The sequence below is a fragment of the Cricetulus griseus genome, chromosome 8, assembly GCF_003668045.3.
Source record: "Cricetulus griseus strain 17A/GY chromosome 8, alternate assembly CriGri-PICRH-1.0, whole genome shotgun sequence".
Lineage (NCBI taxonomy): Eukaryota > Metazoa > Chordata > Mammalia > Rodentia > Cricetidae > Cricetulus > Cricetulus griseus.
Window position 1 is genome coordinate 26,729,158 of NC_048601.1, and position 19,980 is coordinate 26,749,137.

Below are 19,980 nucleotides of genomic sequence, written 5' to 3' on the forward strand. Positions count from 1 at the left end.
TGGCGGTACCTTTCCATGGGTGCTGCTCAGATGGCTACCACTGAAACCTCCTAGTCCTGATGGTGTTTCTCTGGGCTTGACACGTAGTTTCTGCCCTGACCTTCAGGTAGACCCTGCCCCTTGAGCATCCCGCCCTCATCTATCCAGAATCTGGAAGCCAGGGGTGCTCTGGGAGCAGCCAGGCACAGTGCTATGAGACAAGGGTAAGCACAGGTTTGGGTGGACGGCACAGAGTACAGGCACAGAGTAAGCCACAGGTTTGGGTGGACGGGTCTGTGATGTGGCCCTTGGAAGTTTCTGTTTCAGGTTGTGAAGTGGTCTCAGGTGTCTAGGATGTCCCGCCTCCCCCAGGGCCCATGTGAGTGACACTTCCTAGGTGTGCCCCTGCTGCTTCGCTCTCATCCTAGTGTGTGACTCCCGTTCCTGACCTGACAGCAGCTGAGATCTATAGCGAGCTTCTGGAATGAGCCACCAGAGGTCTCCATAACCCAGATAGCACACTGGCTGCATAGCAAGGCCATACTGCTGTTCCCAAGGGTAAATACATACCACTCTCACAAGTCTGTTCCAGAGCTAGCCTCAAACCCTCAAGCTATACCAGATGTAAGCCCCATGACTTAACCACTCAGTCTGTTTTCTCTGACAGAAAACAGGGAGAATTGGGTCCTGTGGCCCATAGAGCAAGAAGAGGACAAGTTCAAGGCCAGACTACACTGAACAGTGAGGCGCTGCTGTAGGGCCAGCCTTCAGCAGCTCAGGAATTGAGGGAGAGCCATGGAGTCAGTGGACTAATCACTCAGTTTGACTTTTCTAAGGGAGTAAAACCTAACTCTTAGGGCCAGCAAACAGGGAAAACTTCATTTTCTGGGGCCAGTGAAAAAAGGGAAACACACACACACCCCTTTAAGGTCTTTCTGTCATCTCTCTCTCATCTCTTTATTTCTTTTCTTACTTCTATCAGATTTATCCCTTTGTGTATTCTTAATTTTTCCCATACAGCTTATATGCCCCAGCAAAATCTTTCAAGCAGTGTAAAAGTTACAATGTGATTACATTCTGTTCTTAAGCGAATGATTACAGTGAATACAAGTAAAAAACACATGATTAAACATTTTGTGTATTACAGGTGAAAACAAATTATCCCCAAGAACCCACATACACTCATGGCCAACTTGTCATAGATTAATAAAGTGTAAGCAAGCAAGGTACTTCTCTCAGCCAGTTCTTTTACTGCCTGGCTGCATTTTGTAGTTACAAAGAAAAAAATCACTTCATTATGTGTCTCAAAAGGTAACAGAAAATCTTAAGAAGAATCACAAATCTGAACTTTTATATATGAAAAACAGTTCTACTTTAAATTCTCAGGATGCATACCCATTCGTCAACAGTTTTGTTTTTGTTTTTGTTTTTGTTTTTAATATCAGGAAGCTGAGGGCAGAAATGAGTACAAGGAATTAATCATCACCTTTGATCACCAACCCATCCTAGCAAGAAAGGTACATCAGCCAGCAACAGCCAGGCTGCTATTGTTCTTGTTCTCTGACTACAAGGACCTCGCTCAGCTATTCAAAATGTGCCTTTCTAAACTTTAAACTGTCCCTCAAGATTTTCTATCTCAAAGCCATTAACAAAAAACATCTTAACCCAACCCTAAGTCATTATTTAAAGCTTTGTTTTAGCTATGATGAACAGCGAAACCCGTGAACATGTCTCCCATCTCCCAACATTAAGATGAAAAGAACTTGAGCTAGCCTAGCTTCTGGGACTCAACTGTTTTCCTTAATCATTAACCTAAGCCACAATCTGTATGGCTCCTCAAGAGAAACTCGTAAGTCCTAGCAGTATGACACTTCTTGTTCGTATTTTCTATCCTCTGTACCCCTGTTTTACCAGGGGTGGGGGCAACACTATATCCTGCCTTTACCTATATTAATTTTCCCACTAAACTAACCTCTATCCCACTAACTAACCCTTACTATAGTTATTTAAAAAAAAAAAAAAAAACCTTGCCGGGCGTTGGTGGCACACGCCTTTAATCCCAACACTCGGGAGGCAGAGGCAGGCGGATCTCTGTGAGTTCGAGGCCAGTCTGGTCTCCAGAGCGAGTGCCAGGATAGGCTCCAAAGCTACACAGAGAAACCCTGTCTCGAAAAAACAAAAATAAAAAACAAACAAAAAACCTTAATTACCAAAGTTCCATTTAAGCCAACACTATTGTGTAAAAATCATTGCTTCCATTAAACAGTACAGCTTAAGAGGAAATCATCTTCAAAATGATCCACAGGTAAAAATGCCCAGTAAAATGGGATACTTCCATGAGATAATCACACCATATTAAAGGCATCCCCCCACACACACCCATTCACACCATGCCAGAGAGAAAAATGGCAGCAGTGAGCACAGAAAGGCACAGCAGTAGTAGATTCTGGAGCCGAAGCCCTTGGGCCTTGACTATCTGAGATTCACCTGTCAGTGCTTTGCTTCCTGGTGGGTCGATCTCCGGAAGCTCAGTTGCCACTGAAAAGTTTCTGCACCCCGATAAGCCTCTCTGCCGATGCAGCAATCCAAATGAGACCAAATCAAACCAAATTAGAAAAAGCCCATGGTTAATGGATACAACACTCCGGGATGGCCTTCCAGCCCCCCAGAGAGGCGAAGGGGAAGGGAGACCAGAAAAACCACCAGTCTGGTTTCTGGGAGAGCAGTTTAAATACCCGTGGGAGTGATCTTGGGCATCTCTGGGGGAGGGGGGTCATCATTTGGTGGGCTTTCTGAGATGCAGCAGGGTTTGGAGAGAGACGGGGGCTCGGGTGGAACCTCCACCATAACATCCCAGACTCTGTGGGTATATGGATGCCAGCAACTGGGGTGAAGCTTCCGACTTAACAACCACCGGCTGTCCCTCTGACATGGCCACCCTCCGTAAGAATAGTGATTTTTCTCAGATTTTTAAAGGAGCTAGTTTACACCATTTCCACATACTTAGTATAGCCTCTGGTATGGCCCACACAGGTTTCTAATGCCTGTAATGGGGGTGTGGCGGTAGGGCTGTGACATTGGTGACATCCATGTTTTGTTCACACTCACGAGGCTTCAGGAGATACCAGGATCACTTGGGATCTTGCTAGAATGTGTGACTGTGTACTGAAAGGAGGGTCTCCCCATGTGCCATGTAGATCTCTGGCCTGGGTCTGTGTGTCCTCGTTGGGCCAGCTTTGTAAACAGAAACCTGAGGCCCACACTCGAGGACATGGCAGGTGATGGGCATGCTGGGTGGTGCCAGTGCCACAGGGTGGGCTTCCTGCAGGATTGTACGTGTCTGGTGGGAGTCTAGTAATGTATCCAGAGTGGTCATGATTAGGCCTGATAGGTGGGCGGGACTTGAGTGGAATGCTGAGAAGGCATACCGCCAGAGCTGAGGCTGGGGTGTAGCAAAGTGGGGTACATAGGACAGGCGATGGGAGGAGCAGCAGATGCCTCACACCTCAGGGTGGGAGTTTCCCCAGGGGCTCAGAGGTCCTTTAGCAGGCAGCCACAGGGAAGTTACTCTGAATGTTTCCATTGTGGGGAAATTCAGGGCTGAGACGTGTCCTGGGTCATGGGTACCCATTCAATCCTCTAGGGGCCTTGGGTGGAGGAGGGTGTCAGGGGAAACTTGGGTCTGGGCTGCTGCCTAGTCGGCCACAAGCGCCTCTGGACCCATCTGGCCTGGTTCTGAAGTATAAGAACTTCAGCTTAACTGGTCCTGAGGTATTTGGTGGATTGGGGGCATGGTGAGTTAAGACATTGAGTCCAGGCCCTTCCCCTAAGACTCACAATGTGCGGCCTGGCCATGGCATCCTCAGTGGATGAGTTGTGAAATGGTGGGTGTGTCTAAGGTGAGGGTCAGCCCTCTGTATGCTGACCCTTGTCCAGGCAGGGTTAGGGGTTAGTATTTGATGGCCTTGCCTTCTTACTCAACTTTGCCCATCATATTTTTCTCCCTTCTCTGCTAATGGCCCCTGTCTCAACCCTGATATAGGAGGATCCAAAGTGGGAATTTCCTCGGAAGAATTTGGTTCTTGGGAAAACCCTGGGAGAAGGAGAGTTTGGAAAAGTGGTCAAGGCGACAGCCTTCCGTCTGAAAGGCCGGGCAGGATACACCACGGTGGCTGTGAAAATGCTGAAAGGTACCTACCTATCCAGGAGCTGTGGCCCTCCTTCCATGAGACCCCCCTGCAGTGCCCACATTGTTGTTCTGTGGTAGCTGCCATCTGAGCACCCCATGGCTATGTAGCCAGTGTTCTAAAGAGGCAAGGTGAGGACCTTACTCTAGTAGAAGATGCTGTACCATGTCAGCAAAGAGCCCAGCATTTAAAAAGTTTTAAGGCCCTTTTGAATTAAACTGATAGTTTCTGGCACCCCAGTCTTCCCCATTTATTCCTCTCATCCAAAAGGCCACTGGGGTCCTAGTGAAGAGGTCCTCTCTGTAAGGACTGTCCCCTTCCCAGTGACCCTGTGGGTCTCCTCTGTTCCTGTGACAAATCATGCCTTGGGCCTGGCTTTCACTGTGCACATGTACCTTTGTTATACAGGGGGTGTGACTCTGACCAGAGGCTGTGACTGCACTGGGTGGGTAGCCCTCACTCTGCTCTGGTCTCCAGCCTTGTGATCTGAGGGCCCTGTGGCAGCCAACAGTGCATTGAAGAACTCATGTAGTGAGTGCATATCTGAGTTCTAGTGCTGTGGTCAGGGACTGCAGCACAGACAGCTCTGTGTACCTCTCCAGACAGTCATACCCGGTTCAGCCCTCAGGATTCCTGGCCTCCCTAGACCTGCTCAAGGGGTCCCGGAACCCTGTCTCCCAGACGTGTCTGTCCTTCATCCCAGACCAGTCTCAATGCCAGAGGCGACAGTGTGTCACTAACTAGCCAACCAGGAAGAGTACTTGGTTGCATGTCTGACATTTTGTGGACCTTTGGATTCAAGTGTCTAGTGAGAACCAGAGCCAGGCTTGGCTGCCCTTGGGACATGTGTTTCATATGATTTCGGTGAAATCGGATCATCTTCACAGTGCGTCAGATACAGTTAGGCACTCAAAAGAAGCATGGCACTCCATCTCATAGGGACAATGCAGGCCAGATAGGTAGTGTTCTGCAAAATGCTAACGCTGCCTTCACTCTGGTGCATTCGTGCAGGACCTCACAGTAACTGAGCATAAGCACCAAGCACACAGTGGAAGCATTAGAGAGGGCCACAGGACTCCAAGCTGGTGTCAGACGGATCATAGAATGAGAGATCTAGGCTCAGTGTAGGGTGCTTTCCTTTCTCCAGCACCTGTTTCTGTAAGCAGGAGTGTGGGGACATAGGCAAGACCTCTCTCCGTCTGGGAAGACTGAAAAAAGGAGGGGGGTGTTCTCTGTAGGCCTTTCTCTGCTGAAGACAGCAGCTAAAGAAATGTACTGCCGTATTCATAGGCAGTGGCCCTGGAGACTTTGGTGGGAAGGTCCTGCTTTTGTGGATGCTAGCTCTGTGGGCTCTTATCCCAGGGGTATATGAAGCCACTGTTGGCTGGCATGGAGGACTGTGAGGAGCCCTAGCTCAACATGGTTACAAGGGGATCCTAAGGGCTGTGGCAACCCAGGTTTCTATGTGCTGTGTTTCAGAAAACGCCTCCCAGAGTGAGTTACGAGACCTGCTGTCTGAGTTCAACCTCTTGAAGCAAGTCAACCATCCACATGTCATCAAGCTCTATGGGGCCTGCAGCCAGGACGGTAAGGCTGGCCAGATGATAGGGTGGGTGGGCAACCACCAATAGGGCTTGGGACCCCTCTTCTGCCCTTGGCTGTACTTAACCCACTCTACTTCATTCTCCTTTCTGGAAGTCTGGGTGTCTGACTCCCTCCTATTCTGGATAGTTATCTGTGTCTACTAGCAGAGCAGGCATGTCTCCCATGGGTTCATGGTGTAGCACTCCTTGGGGCTGCTATGGGCAGGTCTATGGCATTGCAGCCCATTCTAGGGAGCTCCAAGAGTGAGCAGTGTATCCTGCAAACCTGCAGAATAACAAGCATGCTGTTCCCCACGGGTGATCCTTGCCCCAGCCCTGTAGGGAAGGAGCATTGTCACCTCCTCAGAGTAGGACAAGGGATCTTGCACTGACTGTTGGTTTTTCATTCTTTTGCCAAAGAACTTTGTGCCTATATGTGTGCGTGCATGCGCACACACAGAATGTGAGGTGTGAGGAGGGGTGAAGAGCCAGATCTAGGCCTGACTGCACCCCTAGTTGTTAAGGATAGGCAAGAGCAGGGAGATGGACTGGAACTGAGCTATTTGGGGCCAAGTGTGAGCTGTCAGATTTGCACAAGCCTTACTACTTTCATTGGTTTTCCCTTCCCAGCCTACAGGACCCAAGGATAGAAAAAAGTATGAAGTTCTGGTAGCCAGGCACAGTAGTCCCCAGGGTAGGGCTAAGAACAGTGTTTACCCACTCAGGCACCATGGTGATGGTCTTACTGTACCTTGAAAGGAGCTGATGTCCACATGGTCAGTGTGGGCCAAGAGTGAGTTGGCCTTCTATAGAGTCATGATCCATAGAGCCTTGACTACTGGCTGCCCAGAGCAGGTCTGTGCCTGTCCACTAACTGGTAGGGTGACAGAGCCTGCTGCTTCCCCCACCATACTCCTTGAAGCCTGAGGCTGGCCTGACCCCATGCCCAGGGCTACCTCTGTCTGTCCCCAGGGCCACTTCTTCTCATTGTGGAGTATGCCAAGTATGGCTCCCTGCGGGGATTCCTTCGTGACAGCCGCAAGATTGGGCCTGGCTATGTGGGCGGTGGAGGCAGCCGCAATTCCAGCTCCCTAGACCACCCAGATGAACGGGTACTGACCATGGGTGACCTCATCTCCTTTGCCTGGCAGATCTCAAGGGGCATGCAGTACTTGGCTGAAATGAAGGTGCGTGCCACAGACATTGTGCTGTTCCTGGTGCCCATCCCAGCCCCTGCCTGCCCTGGCCAATCTGAGGGTTCCTGCTCTTTTCTTTCTGCAGCTTGTACATCGGGACTTAGCTGCCAGGAACATCTTGGTAGCTGAAGGACGGAAGATGAAGATTTCTGACTTTGGGCTGTCCCGAGATGTTTATGAAGAAGATTCTTATGTGAAGAAAAGCAAGGTACCTGACCACGAACGTGCTAGCAAGTTTCCAGGTCAGGCAGTGGGCTCACAGCTATACTGACAGGGATGGGTGGCACCCTTGGAATGACTGGAGAAGTAGAAATCTATCCCAACCCTGGGTCCCCAGGACCCCAATCAGACCCTTCTTGTATATGATCTTCCCAGGGTCCCTGGTGTTTCTAGTCATTTTCCAAGACTTCCCAATACTGTAGAGCTAGTCTCCTCTCTACAGTTCCTTGGTTCCTTAGAATAAGGCCACAGTTCACTGTGTGACTGCTCTTTGGCTCTTCAGAAAGTAAAGTGGAATAGACTGGCCCATGATCGTCCTTGTTTTGTTGTTTTATGTAGGTGTCTCTGGGTAAAACTGGGTCAAGAAATGCACCTCAGGGGTCTTGAGACAATTCCCCCAATTCTAAGCAGTGTGGGGACATCTGATTCACTGACGTCATCATGTTCCCATGGTAACTGCCCTGCCTTGTCACCTGGCATCTGTCCTCTCAAAGCTCCCATGTGACAACACAGGCATGAAAAGTTCATGGGTGTACTCAGGGTCCTGATGACACAGAGAAACAGCTTTATCTGCTGCGGCCCTGCTGTAGGGTCGTAGGTTCTTTGTGTTACCCTGGGTTATGAGGGCTGTGTGTGCTTGTTATGGGGTTTCTATGGTGACCACAGATCTCAAAACCGCATAGAGGAAGTAGAAGGGGCTGCTGTGGCACACAGCACAGGGTGTAGCAGAGCCTTCCTGTACACACATGCACACATCCATGCACACACACACACATCATACTGTCCAGAGAGGACTGTCGTCACAGTGGAGGTGCACAGGTATATATGGCTTCCAGGGGCTTTGGCAGCCCCTGAGAGCACAGGCTGCAGGCTCCACAGGCACAACTGTCAGAAGCACAGGCATACATCATAAAGAGTGTAACATGTTCAAGCAATAGAAATGACCGTGGATATGTACTTTCTAAAATAAGGTCTTAAGACTTCCTTATTGAGCCAGACTGGGCAAATGGTGGGGCTAAAGGACAAGGCATATCCACAAAGCTGTTCATTGTTTTTGAAAAGTATTTGTTCAATCAGATGCCCACACTGCTGCTGGGGATGGGGGGGTGTGTTCTGAGATGTTGGAAGGTCCCTAAGAGAAGGAAAAAAATCTAGCTTTGGTACACAACCGTTTTCTTCCCCTCAGGGTTTCTCAGATGAGCCTTGGTGATGGTATACCAAGTTTACAGATGGAAACTGGGAGTTGGTTTCCCAAACACATGTGCTCGTGGGATACTAGAAAGGAACTTACCCTGCAAGATTAGTTCTTGGCTCTGTACTTGGGAGCACTGTTCTGCTCTACTTGGTGCCCCAGAGCCCTTGTACCTCTGCTGCAGGTGGGTTTATTGGGTTTCTGCTTTGCAGGGCTGTGGCATATGAAAAGGTGTCCTCTGTGACTGTGAGTGGTTGACTTGACTCCCAGTAGCATCTCAACAAAGCCAAATGTTCAGGCTGGAGCTGTCGCCCCTTCAAGACTGTGCATAGCTTGCCTGTCCCCAGGACCCTATGCTCCCTCCAGAGCTGGGGCTAAAAGGGACATGGCCGACTACCTTGGTTACAGAGCTCAGAGCCATACTGATACCTTCTTCCACTACCTCTAGGGCCGGATTCCCGTCAAATGGATGGCAATTGAGTCCCTTTTCGATCATATCTATACCACTCAAAGTGACGTGTAAGTGTGGATGTTGCCATTCCCGGGGTGGGGGTTTGGTCCATGATGCCTGTCTCTGCAGCTTGGCTAGGGGACACTGCTGGTTCCAGATACCCATCTGCAGTGTTGGTCATCCAGTGATCCCAGGCCAAGAGGTCATCAGCTGTTCATTCAGCAAGTGGCTGGGCACAGGCAGCTGTTCTGCCAACCACAGCGGAATGCGTGGGAGTGGGGTGAGGTGGGCCAGTCATAGCCCACTTCCCCCCATGACTCCTCCTCACCTCCCTCCTGTCCTCTGGGTAGGACCTGCAAACCACTCCTCTCCCATGAGCTCTGGAAGGAATGTGACTCAGACAGGACATCCTGTGATGTCCACCTCCCCACAAGTGGGGGTTGGGGACTCCACTACAGTTAGTCTTTTATGAATGTGTGGACTGGTGTATCCCAAACTGCTTAAGGATGGGAGCTCTTTTTGTGGACAGATGACAAGACAGGATTTGTTCTTCTAAAGACAAAATACTTGCTTCAAAAAAAAAGGCCAAGTTGCTTCTAAAGTGTTCTGCAATCTGCAGACATGCAGATCTTGAATAGAGTGAGCTATGAAAAGAGAGATCTTTCGTAAGCCATTTTAAACAACTGTTTTCTGATAACATAAAGTTGACTTAGAAGAACTGGAAAATGCAAAGAAAAATACAACCTGAGACTAACAGCCTTGAATCACACTAGGCCCCTCCCTCCTGATGCCCTTTGGATAGCTTCTATGGTGTGCACATATATACCTTATTGCCAGGTGATACATGTTTTGTGATACTTTTACTGCCACCCCATAGTGTTTTCTCACTACTAAATATTTTCTATAAAAATTATTCCAAGACTTTATAAAAATTTCACAGCATGCCCTAAGTTCTGTTGCTGGGATCTCACCCTCTAAGTGTCATTATACCAATGGCAGCAGCGTGAGTTGGGGGGGGCACACGACTTGAGCATCCCAGGGACTGGTCCAGGTAGGCAGGTGGACCTTGCCCAGCTCTTGTTAGGTGCCTGCTTGTGCATACAGAGCTAGGCTAAAATCCCTGTATGTCATCCACTTAGGTATTGGAGGCTAAAGATAGAAACATCTGGGGTTCACCAAGGAGGCTTGAGGGGCCAGCAAGCTGCTTACTGGTTCTCTTGCTCACCACAGGTGGTCCTTTGGGGTACTGCTATGGGAGATTGTGACCCTGGGGGGCAACCCCTACCCTGGAATTCCGCCTGAACGACTCTTCAACCTTCTGAAGACGGGCCACAGGATGGAGAGGCCGGACAACTGCAGCGAGGAAATGTAAGTAGGCTTTCCTTGCCAGCTGCCCTCTGACACTCATGCCCTCGGTCCTGGGCCAAAAGTAAAACAGTCATTCATTCTCCTCTCACTCCCAAGAAGCCAAGTGCCACCAACCCTGAATAAGCTGGGTGACAGGAAATGATAGGCCAGAGGTCAGACAGCCATCAGCAGGCAAGAGATAGATGTTAGGGCCCCAACCGCATGAGGGCTGGTGGACATCCTTGGAATTTCTGGGAGCTGATGGAACTGGCAAGAGCCCAAGGCCCCCTGCAAAATGTGTGAGAGGACATGTGTTAGGGAGGTAAGGTATAGATGTGGGCAGAGCCAGTCTTAACCTAGAAGACCCCGAGTCCCAGAGCCATCGTGCTTTACACCAGGCTGTTAAGTCAGATGGACCAGAGGCCAGGTTAAAGAGTGGGGTGCTACCTGGAGAAAGTTGGCTGGTACACTCATGGCACAGTCAGTGCCTAGCTGAGAGCAAGGTAGGTATGCCAGGGTTGGCAGGTGTCTCCTTGAGCACCTGGGCTGGCAGCTAGCCACCCAACATAACACCTACATCACAGCTCTAGCGCCCTCAGCCACACCCAGAGCTCTGGGACAGAGATAAAACTGATAGCCAGGAACTTGGTTGTTAAAATTTTAAATTCTTAAGAATTCCACAGAGGTATATAGTGCAGTGTGATCACACCTACTGCTGTTTTCCTCCCCCAGCTCCCAACATCCCTGCAACATGTCCCTTTCTCAACTTCATGTCTTATTTTTGGATAGCTCATGAAGACCAATTATTGCTGCCCATATGTGCATGGATATGGGACCACCCACTGGAATATGGGAGTCTTAACTCTAGTGGCCACACCCTACCAGGAGAAAGAGTCTTCCTCTCAAAGCATCTATCCACTGCCAATAGCCACTCAGTAAAGGATAGGGCCTAGAGATCATTTATCCTATCTATGCCAGAATTGTGGCCAGCTTGATCTTACACTGGACGTGCACAGTGTAGGTACCACAGCTGCTGTGAGTTCACAAGGGCAACAACCACATGATGGCCAGAAGGCAGCTTCTCAGAGTGCCTCCTCCCTATCCCCTGGGCCTTTCACCCTTTCTGCCTCCTCTCCGTGGTGATCCATTAGCCTTGTGTGTCCTGTTGAGGGCTGAGCACTGCCTGAGCAGAGCTGCTTATTCTTGGCACTTTGACCAGTTTTGCATGTCTCCATTCTGCAGCTCACTGCAAAAAAGAAAAAGAAAAAAAAAAGAAAAAAAAAAAGCTCTCCTCCCCAAGGTCTATGGGTGTAAATCTGAATATTTTGAAAGCAATTGGGACAGCATGACCATTTAACAGAGTAACAGCAAGTTCTACCCTAGGGCCCGGAACCTCTGTAGTCATGGGCTTTTGACTAAGATCACAGAACCAGGCTTCAAATTCCCTCCTGTGGTTCAAACCTCAAATCCACACAGAAAGCTGTGGCAAGCTGCCATTGTTTATTTCCACCCCTCTGAATCTTCTGTCGGTTCCTCCTCTGTACAAGTTTTAAGGACTTTGCTCCATACTCAGCCATGGTAGTGGGTACAGGTTCAAACACTGTTTACTCGTGTTGGTGTAAGGAAAGAGCAGTGAACCCTTCTGGAGAGAAGGCCACAAGAGAGCTGTGCCACATTGTCAGTGTCCTGCCCTTGGGCCCAATGAAGCTCAGAGTTGCAGATGGTTCTGAAACAGCTTACAGAGTGCAGATCTCTGGGTGTGGTGGCCCTGCCAGGTGTCACCACCTACCTGTACTTCCCTCTAGGTACCGCCTGATGCTGCAGTGCTGGAAGCAGGAGCCAGACAAGAGGCCAGTGTTTGCTGACATCAGCAAGGATCTGGAGAAGATGATGGTCAAGAGCAGAGTGAGTCCCAGAGTCACTGCCGTAGGCCCACCGTGGGATGGTAGTTTGAGGCTCTCTGTCCCCACTCCAAGGCCAGGGGAAGATAGATTGCTGTGCTGTCCCACAGGATAAAAAGGGCAGAGGATGAAAACCTGCCCTTCCAGCCAGTCCTCTTGAGCCTTCCAATAATGATAACATCTTCATTTCTAGCTTGTCATCAGGCAAGAGCTCTTCACAGGCAAGTACTGGAGAATATTTTAGAATTCTGGCACCCAGGAATGTGAGTGTCCCTTCAAGGGCATCTTGCTGTCACCACATGTGACTTACAGAAATAGGAGTCCAGGCATGCCAGATCTTCTGGGTTTTAAGAATTTTATGTTGTCCCTAGATTTTATTACTGGTTATGTAGATTCCCGAAGCCTGCTGTGAGCCAAACACAACATGTGGTAATAGTCGGTTCTGTGCTGTGGTGAGAAGGTTGGTTGTTTTTTGCCTAATATTTATGGAGCAACTGTTTGTACTGTATTTGTACTGGATGCTAGGGAGACAGGGAAACATGAGCAAACAGCTGTCCTACTCACACTACTTCATAGAGCCCTTGTCTTCATCTGTATTAAAAGCTATCCTTCCTAAGAATGCCAGAAGCAGAAGTTCACCATCTAGGCTCCCAGGATTAAATTTAGTTGGAGAGATAGCTTAGGCAGTAAGAGAACCTGTACAATCATGAAGACCTGAGTGTAAATCCCAGTGGTGTGTGTGTGTGTGTGTGTGTGTGTGTGTGTGTGTGTGTGTGTAAGTCAAGTGTGGCCAGTGCTATGAAGGACAAGGAGAGAAACAGGAGGATTTCTGGGACTTGCTAAGAACCAGTTCCAGAGTCTGTGAAAGACCCTATATAAGGGAAGGGATTTCCTGAGCAAATTGAGAGCATGGGAAGAGGGGAGAGGGAGCTATGAGAATGAGAAGGGAAGAAGAGGAAGGATGCAGAGGTCACGAGGGAGCAGAAAGGTTGAGTCAGGGGAAGAATAGAAGAAAGGGTATGTGATAGGTAGGGTTTTAGTTGCAGGGGGGGGTGGTAGGGGAGGACAGGAGGGAGAAGGGAACTGGGATTGTCATGTAAAACACTCTTGTTTCTAATTCAAATAAAAAAATGATTTAAAAAAAAAGGGAAGGGATTTGATGGAGACATCCCACTTAGGGTTGAGTGTTTCAAGGTCTGTTATGCTCTACACATTATCTAACTGTGGGTCTCTGTATTTATTCCCATCCACTGTAGGAGGAAGCTTCTATGATAATGACTGAGCGAAATGCTGATCTATGAGTATATAGCACAATGTCATTGAGGTCATTTTATTGCTATGTCCCTTTAGTAGAATAGTAGTATTTGGTTTTACCCTCAGTCTCAAGTTCTTGGTCATACAAGTAGTGTAAGCTCTGGGTTCTGTCTCATGGAGTGGGCCTTAAGTCAAATCAGATATTGGGTGGTTTCTCCTACAAACTTTGTGCCGCCATTGCCCTAGCATATCTTTGCAGTCAGGACAACATTGTAGATAGAAGGATTTGTAGCTGGGTTGCTGTTTACATTTCTCCTTTGATAGCATACTGAGTGCCTTCCAGTACCAAGAACACTAGCAGTAGTGGTCAAGTCTCTAGGTAGGTACCAACTCATCTTCTCCGTGTTCAATGAGTTGTGTAGGTGTTGTCTTCAGCAACAGAGCCTTTCTGATATTTTGTGGAGACCATCCTAAGTGTTGGCAATGGCCTGGGTCATTTGGGGGTTCTCATAGAACCCCTTTGTCCAACAACTAAATTAGATGTAACCTATTCCTGGTACTAGAAGCCTCATTTGGTGACAAGAGATGTCCAGATGGGGTCTGTCTCCCCTGTTATTTGGCAATTTCATTTATATAAACTTCATATATGTATATGTTTTAGGAAGCTTCTGCTGTATTAGATTTCCATACTATCACTCTAATGGTCCTTAATTTTAGCTATCTCTCCCTGTATTCCCTCCCTCAGTCCCTTTTCCCTTCCCCTCACCATTTGATCCTCCCATTCCAGTCCCCACCCCTGACTAGAACTATCCTATTTCCCCTTCATAGAGAGATCTTTCCCTCCTCCAGGTTACTTATTCTATACCTAATCTCTGTGGTTCTACGGTTATCATTGACATAACAGCTAACAGCCACAGATAAGCAATATTACCATATTTGTCTTTCTGGGTTACCTAACTCAGTATTTTTTTTCTAGTTGAATCCATTTACCTGCGAAAAATTTCATGGTTTAATTTTTTAATGGCTGAGTAAAATTTCATTGTGCAAATACACCACATTTTCCTTATCCATTCATCTTTAAGGGACATCTAGCTTGTTTACAATTTCTGGTTATTATGAATAGAGCAACAGTGAACATGGCTGAGCAAGTGTTTCCAGTAGGATGAAGCATCCTTTGGTTATATGACCCAGGTAGATAGAGCTGGATCTTGGGGGAGGGGGGTTATATCAGTTCTCATCTTCCTGAGGAACTGGAACACTGATTTCCATAGTGACTATACAAGTTTGCACCCACAACAGCAATGGATAAGTGTTCTCTTACTCCACATCCTCACCAGCATGAGTTGTCATTTTCTATCTTAACCATTTTGACAGGTGTAAGATGAACTCTCAAAGCAGTTTTGATTAACATTTTCCTGTTGACTAAGGATGTTGAATGTTTTCTTTTGTTGTTGTTTTTCAAGACACGGTTTCTCTCTGTAACAGTCCTGGCTGTCCTGGAACTCACTTTGTAGAGGAGGCTGGCCTCGAACTCACTGAGATCCACCTGCCTCTAGGATGTTTAACATTTCTTTAAAAGTGCTTCTCAGCCATTTGAGTTTCCTCTTTTGAAAATTCTCTGTTTAGATCTGTACCCCTTTTTAAAATTGGGTTATTTTGTTTTCTTGATGTACAGGTTTTTTTTTTTTTAGTTATTTACATTATTTTTACCTTTGCTCTTTATCTGATGTAGGCTTTCCCATTCTGAAGGCTGCTGCTTTGTCTGAATGACAGTGTCCTTTGCTATACAGAAGTTTCTCAGTTTCATGAGGTTCCATTTACTAATTGTTGAACTTAGTGTATGTACTACTGGTATTCTGCTGGGAAATGATTTGCCAAATTAACTAAAAGGAGAAAGAGAACATTCAAATTAACAAAATTAGAGATTAAAAGGAGGACAGAACAGCAAACATCAAGGAAACTAGAGAATTATGAGGACAAATTTAAAAACCTGTACTCAATCAAATTGGAAAATTGAAAATAAATGGATACTTTTCTCAATATATACCATCTGCCAAAGTTAAATCAAGATCAGATAAGCAGTTTAAACAGACCCGTAACCCCTAATGAATAGAAGTAGTCATTAAAAGTCTCCCAACCAAAAAAGACCCAGAGCGCAATGATTTTAGCACATAATTCTACCAGACTTTCAAAGAGGAGTTAATGCCAATGCGCCTTAAGTTATTTCATAAAATAGAAAAAGAATGAACATTGCTCAATTTATTTTATGAGGCCACAATTACCCTGACACCTAAACCGTATAAAGACCCAACAAAGAGAATTACAGACCAACTTCCTTATAAGTGCAAAAATTCTCAATAAAATACTTGTAAACTGAATCCAAGAACACATCAAGAAGGACATCCACCATGATCAAGTACGTTTCATCCCAGAAAGCCAAGGCTAGTTAAACATGGGTAAGTTGGTAAATGTATTCCACCCTATAAACAAACTGAAGGACAACAAGCACATGATCATCTCATTAGATGCAGAAAAGGCCTTTGACAAAATCCAATACTCCTTCATGATAAAAGTCCTGCAGACATTAGGATAGAAGAGACATACCCCAACATAATAAAGGCAGTTTAGAGCAAGCCTATTGCCAGCATCGACTTGAACAGAAACTCAAAGCGTTTTCACTAAAATCAGGAACAAAAGTTATCCATTCTCTCCATGTCTATTCATCATAGCCCTTGAAGTCTTAGCTATAGCAATAGGACAACTGAAGGAAATCAAGTGATACTAATGGGAAAGGAAGAAGTCAAAGTATCTTTATTTGCAGATGGTGTGATATTATACGTAAGTGACCTGAAAAGAGCCACTGAGAAACTCTTACATCTGATAAACACTTTCACTGCAGTGGCTGAACACAAAATTAACTCACAAAAATCAGTAGCTCTCCTATATATAAATGACAGACTGAGAAAGAAATCAGGGAGGAAAAAAAAACACCTTTCATAATAACCTCAGATAATATAAACTATCTTGAGGTAGCTTTAGCCAAGCAAGTGAAAAACTTGTGTGATAAAAACTTTAAGAAAAACAAGAAATTGAAGATTTCAGAAGATAGGAAGATATCCCATGCACATGAATTGGCAGGATTAATATAGTAAAATATGACCATTCTACCAAAAGCAATCTACAGATTCATTGCAGTCTCCACAAAAATTCCAACACAGTTCTTCACAATCTTGAAAGGACAATTTTCGGCTTTGTATGGAAACACAAAAATCCATGATAGGTATAACAATCTTGATCAGTAAAAGAATTGCAGAAGGTAACATGGTCCCCTATTTCAAGTACTACAGAGTTATAGTGATAAAAACATCGTGGTATTGGCACAAAAACAGACATGTTGATCAGTGAACTTTATTGAAGATCCAGATCCACACACCTATAGATATCTGTTTTGTTTTGTTTTATAAAGAAGCCAGAAATACACACTGGAACAAAACAGCATCTTCAACAAGTGGTGCTGGCCAAACTGGATGGCTGCCTGAAGAAGAATCCAAACAGATCCATACTTACCACCCTGCACAAAACTCAACTCAAGCAAAGCTAGCTACAAGCCATAGAGGTCAGACAATGGCGATACACACCTTTAATCCCAGCAGCCATATTAGCAAGCCATAGAGCCACGCAGTGGTAGCATACACATTTAATCCCAGGACTCGGGAGACAGGCAGATGGATCTCTCTGAGTTCAAGACCACCCTAACCTAAGAGTAACAGAGGCCACACCTTTGATCCCAGCACTTGGGATCACACACCTTTAATTGCAGCTCTAGAGAGGTAAATACAAGACAGGAGCCCAGTAGCCTCCAGCTACATTGAGGAGAGGCAGCAGTCTGAGGCTTGGAGGAGAGCTTATGGAGACAGGATCAACCCTTTAAATGTGAGGTAGAGGTAAGAGCTAGTGGCTTGGCTGCTTTGCTTTTATGATCTTCAGCTTGAAGCTTGAACCCCAATCTGTCTCTGGGTTGTTTTTTTGTTGTTGTTGTTTGTTTGTTTTTTGTTTTGTCTCTGGGTTTTTAATTATCATGTTACACTCAAAATCAATAGAAGAGAAAGTGGGGAACAGCCTTGAACTCAGTGACACAGTTTTGTTGTTTCTTGAGAAAATCTTCCAGATCTATAGGTAAAGAGTTGTCCTGAGCATGAGTAACACAAGATGCCCAAATCACAGTGTTGAGAAACAGCCAGGACAACACTGGAACTGTTTACATAGCTAAGTAGTGCAGCATAAGTAGCAGGTACCTAACACTCATTGTTCATGGAAGTGGAAACCTATATCTGTGCCTTAGCATAGTACTCTGTAATACCAACTGCAGAGGTTCTGGGAGGGAAGCTGGGAAGTAACCATTGGCTTGAATCTCAGCACACTGTGCTTTTACAGGAATAGTGTGACCACAGCCAAGTGCTTTCAGGCCCAGGAACATGCAAAGAAGCCACTTCCCTCATCCTCTGCTCTTGGCTGGATAAAGTGGGTTAAGGAACCTCAGTATCATCCTCCCTGGTGGAGGGAGGGATGCGTCTTACAGAGAGTGTGAGCCACTAGAGTGGGAACACAGCTAGAGCCTCTGCCCCATGAGCATTAAGGGGCCCTGAGTATGTTTAGGAATGGTCCAGGGTTAAAGATGACTGGCCATCTCCCCTCTCTGTCTCTCTCTCTTCCAGGACTACTTGGACCTGGCAGCATCCACCCCATCTGACTCACTACTTTACGATGATGGCCTCTCGGAAGAGGAGACGCCCCTGGTGGACTGTAACAGTGCTCCCCTCCCGCGCTCTCTCCCTTCCACATGGATTGAAAACAAACTCTATGGTAGAATTTCACATGCATTTACTAGATTCTAGCAACGCTGTCCCTTCTGCACCGCCCCAACTCTCTGTAATGCTTTTTTGAGAGTGTTTCCGATCCCAACGAAACCAAAGCCTCCTCCTCTGAACCCTTTTCTTTGTAAATACCTGACTTTGCATCCAGTTTACATTCAGGCATTTTGCAGCTATGTCTTTCTAAAAGGATGTGAAAATAAGTGTCATTACCACGCAGCCCAGCAACTTAAGATGACACTGGAGAAGCGGATTAGAGCAGAATTCTCAGGGGACACTGGGAAGCAACTCGCAGTACTTCTGACTTTGTTAATTATATAAATTTACCTGATCTGGGGAGGGATTCCATTTAGCAAGGGGAAGTTGGCATCCCCAGCTTTCAGTGAGAACATAGCTAGAGGGCACCCAGGCTGCTCCTGGGCCGATGTGTGCCTCGCGAAAGCCTTCCACATTCCCGCTTTCAGCTACTTGTTCACCGCCATGCAGTGTGGGGCAGCGGGGAAACCACGTGGGCCCTGGGCAGACACCAGACTTCTGCTGTCACTTCCTTTGCACCCTACCCCGTCACAATGTTGTCACTTACGAAGCCAGTGCTAAACACTGAGCCAGTGCTTTCTGGAAGGACATAGTCTGTGGTGCTGTGGCCTTGCAATGGACAGTAAATTCGGTTCTTGCCAAAACTCCTTCTTTGTCTTGGATTAAATACTTGAAATTTTTTCTGCTTCCTAACTTCATCCTTGTTCCTTTTTGAAGTCTTGGAGTTTCGAGCATTTTCAAGCTAAGGTAGGTGTCTTTCCGTATGCTTCCCGAGTCACAGGTCCTCACTGGCTTTGGGTGTAGTGCTACACGCCATGAGTACTGATGATGATTCGGGGCAGCCTGTGTGCGCCCTCTGTGGGAAAGGAAGCCTTCCTCCTCCTCCATTTTAGCTGGGATGACAGATGGATCGCCTCCCTTACCTTAGAACATTTTCTGCAGTGTTCCCACTACAGGAAGCTGTGGAGTCCAGCTATTTGCTGATGGCTTTATACTGTCCTAGGAACACAGTTAGGCAGTTCACCAGATCTATTTCAGATTTGAGAGCCTCAACTCATAGACATTGAGATTGGTAGAATCTGCTAAATTACCTTTGCCAGGAGCGTGGGGGATTGCCCAAAGTAAAACAGTGTTTTGAAAACCTGGGATATAAAACCATTAATGTAATTGGCACAGAAAGCGCAAGTTGGTTTAACCGTCAAAGGGAGTTTTGCCAAGGCCTTACTGTCTGCACATGAAGTTTGAGTTCTTCAGTGCAGAACAAATTATCTGTTTTCATTTTTAGGCATGTCAGACCCGAACTGGCCTGGAGAGAGTCCTGTACCACTCACGAGAGCCGATGGCACTAGCACTGGGTTCCCAAGATATGCAAATGATAGTGTATATGCTAACTGGATGGTTTCACCCTCAGCGGCAAAATTAATGGACACATTTGATAGTTAACATTTCTTTGTGAACGGTAATGGACTCCCAAGGGGGAAGAAACATGCCAAGAGCACCAAGCCCACCGGCCCCTTTGTGCACATCACACTGGCCAAGACCAGCTGCAGGTGGTAGACTTGTTTTCTGTAGTTTGTTTTAGCTGGTTTCCAAAGTGGTTTTCCTTCCAGTAGCCGGTGGTCCTCCCTCCTAGCACACCTGTCCCCATTGGGTGGGTGTTCAAGTCTCCGGTTAGATTCCCCTTTCCCTTTAGTATCGGGTAGCACCTCTGTTGGTCTGTTCATCAGTAGCCACCATGAGCTCTGTGTTCACATGTGGGGTCTG

The 19,980-nt window shown here is 46.8% G+C and overlaps 1 protein-coding gene across 1 annotated transcript in view; it reads left to right on the plus strand.

Annotated features, from left to right (window-relative positions):
• Ret (ret proto-oncogene) overlaps positions 1-19,659 on the plus strand; it is a 45,707-nt gene extending 26,048 nt beyond the window's left edge. Inside the window, exons 13-21 of the mRNA XM_027429250.2 lie at positions 4,022-4,169; positions 5,646-5,753; positions 6,722-6,936; positions 7,031-7,153; positions 8,805-8,875; positions 10,038-10,175; positions 11,960-12,059; positions 18,025-18,172; positions 19,502-19,659. Of these exons, the coding sequence (XP_027285051.2) occupies positions 4,022-4,169; positions 5,646-5,753; positions 6,722-6,936; positions 7,031-7,153; positions 8,805-8,875; positions 10,038-10,175; positions 11,960-12,059; positions 18,025-18,172; positions 19,502-19,659 (1,209 nt within the window). The remainder of the gene's footprint in view (positions 1-4,021; positions 4,170-5,645; positions 5,754-6,721; positions 6,937-7,030; positions 7,154-8,804; positions 8,876-10,037; positions 10,176-11,959; positions 12,060-18,024; positions 18,173-19,501) is intronic.
• Positions 19,660-19,980: the final 321 nt, after the last annotated feature.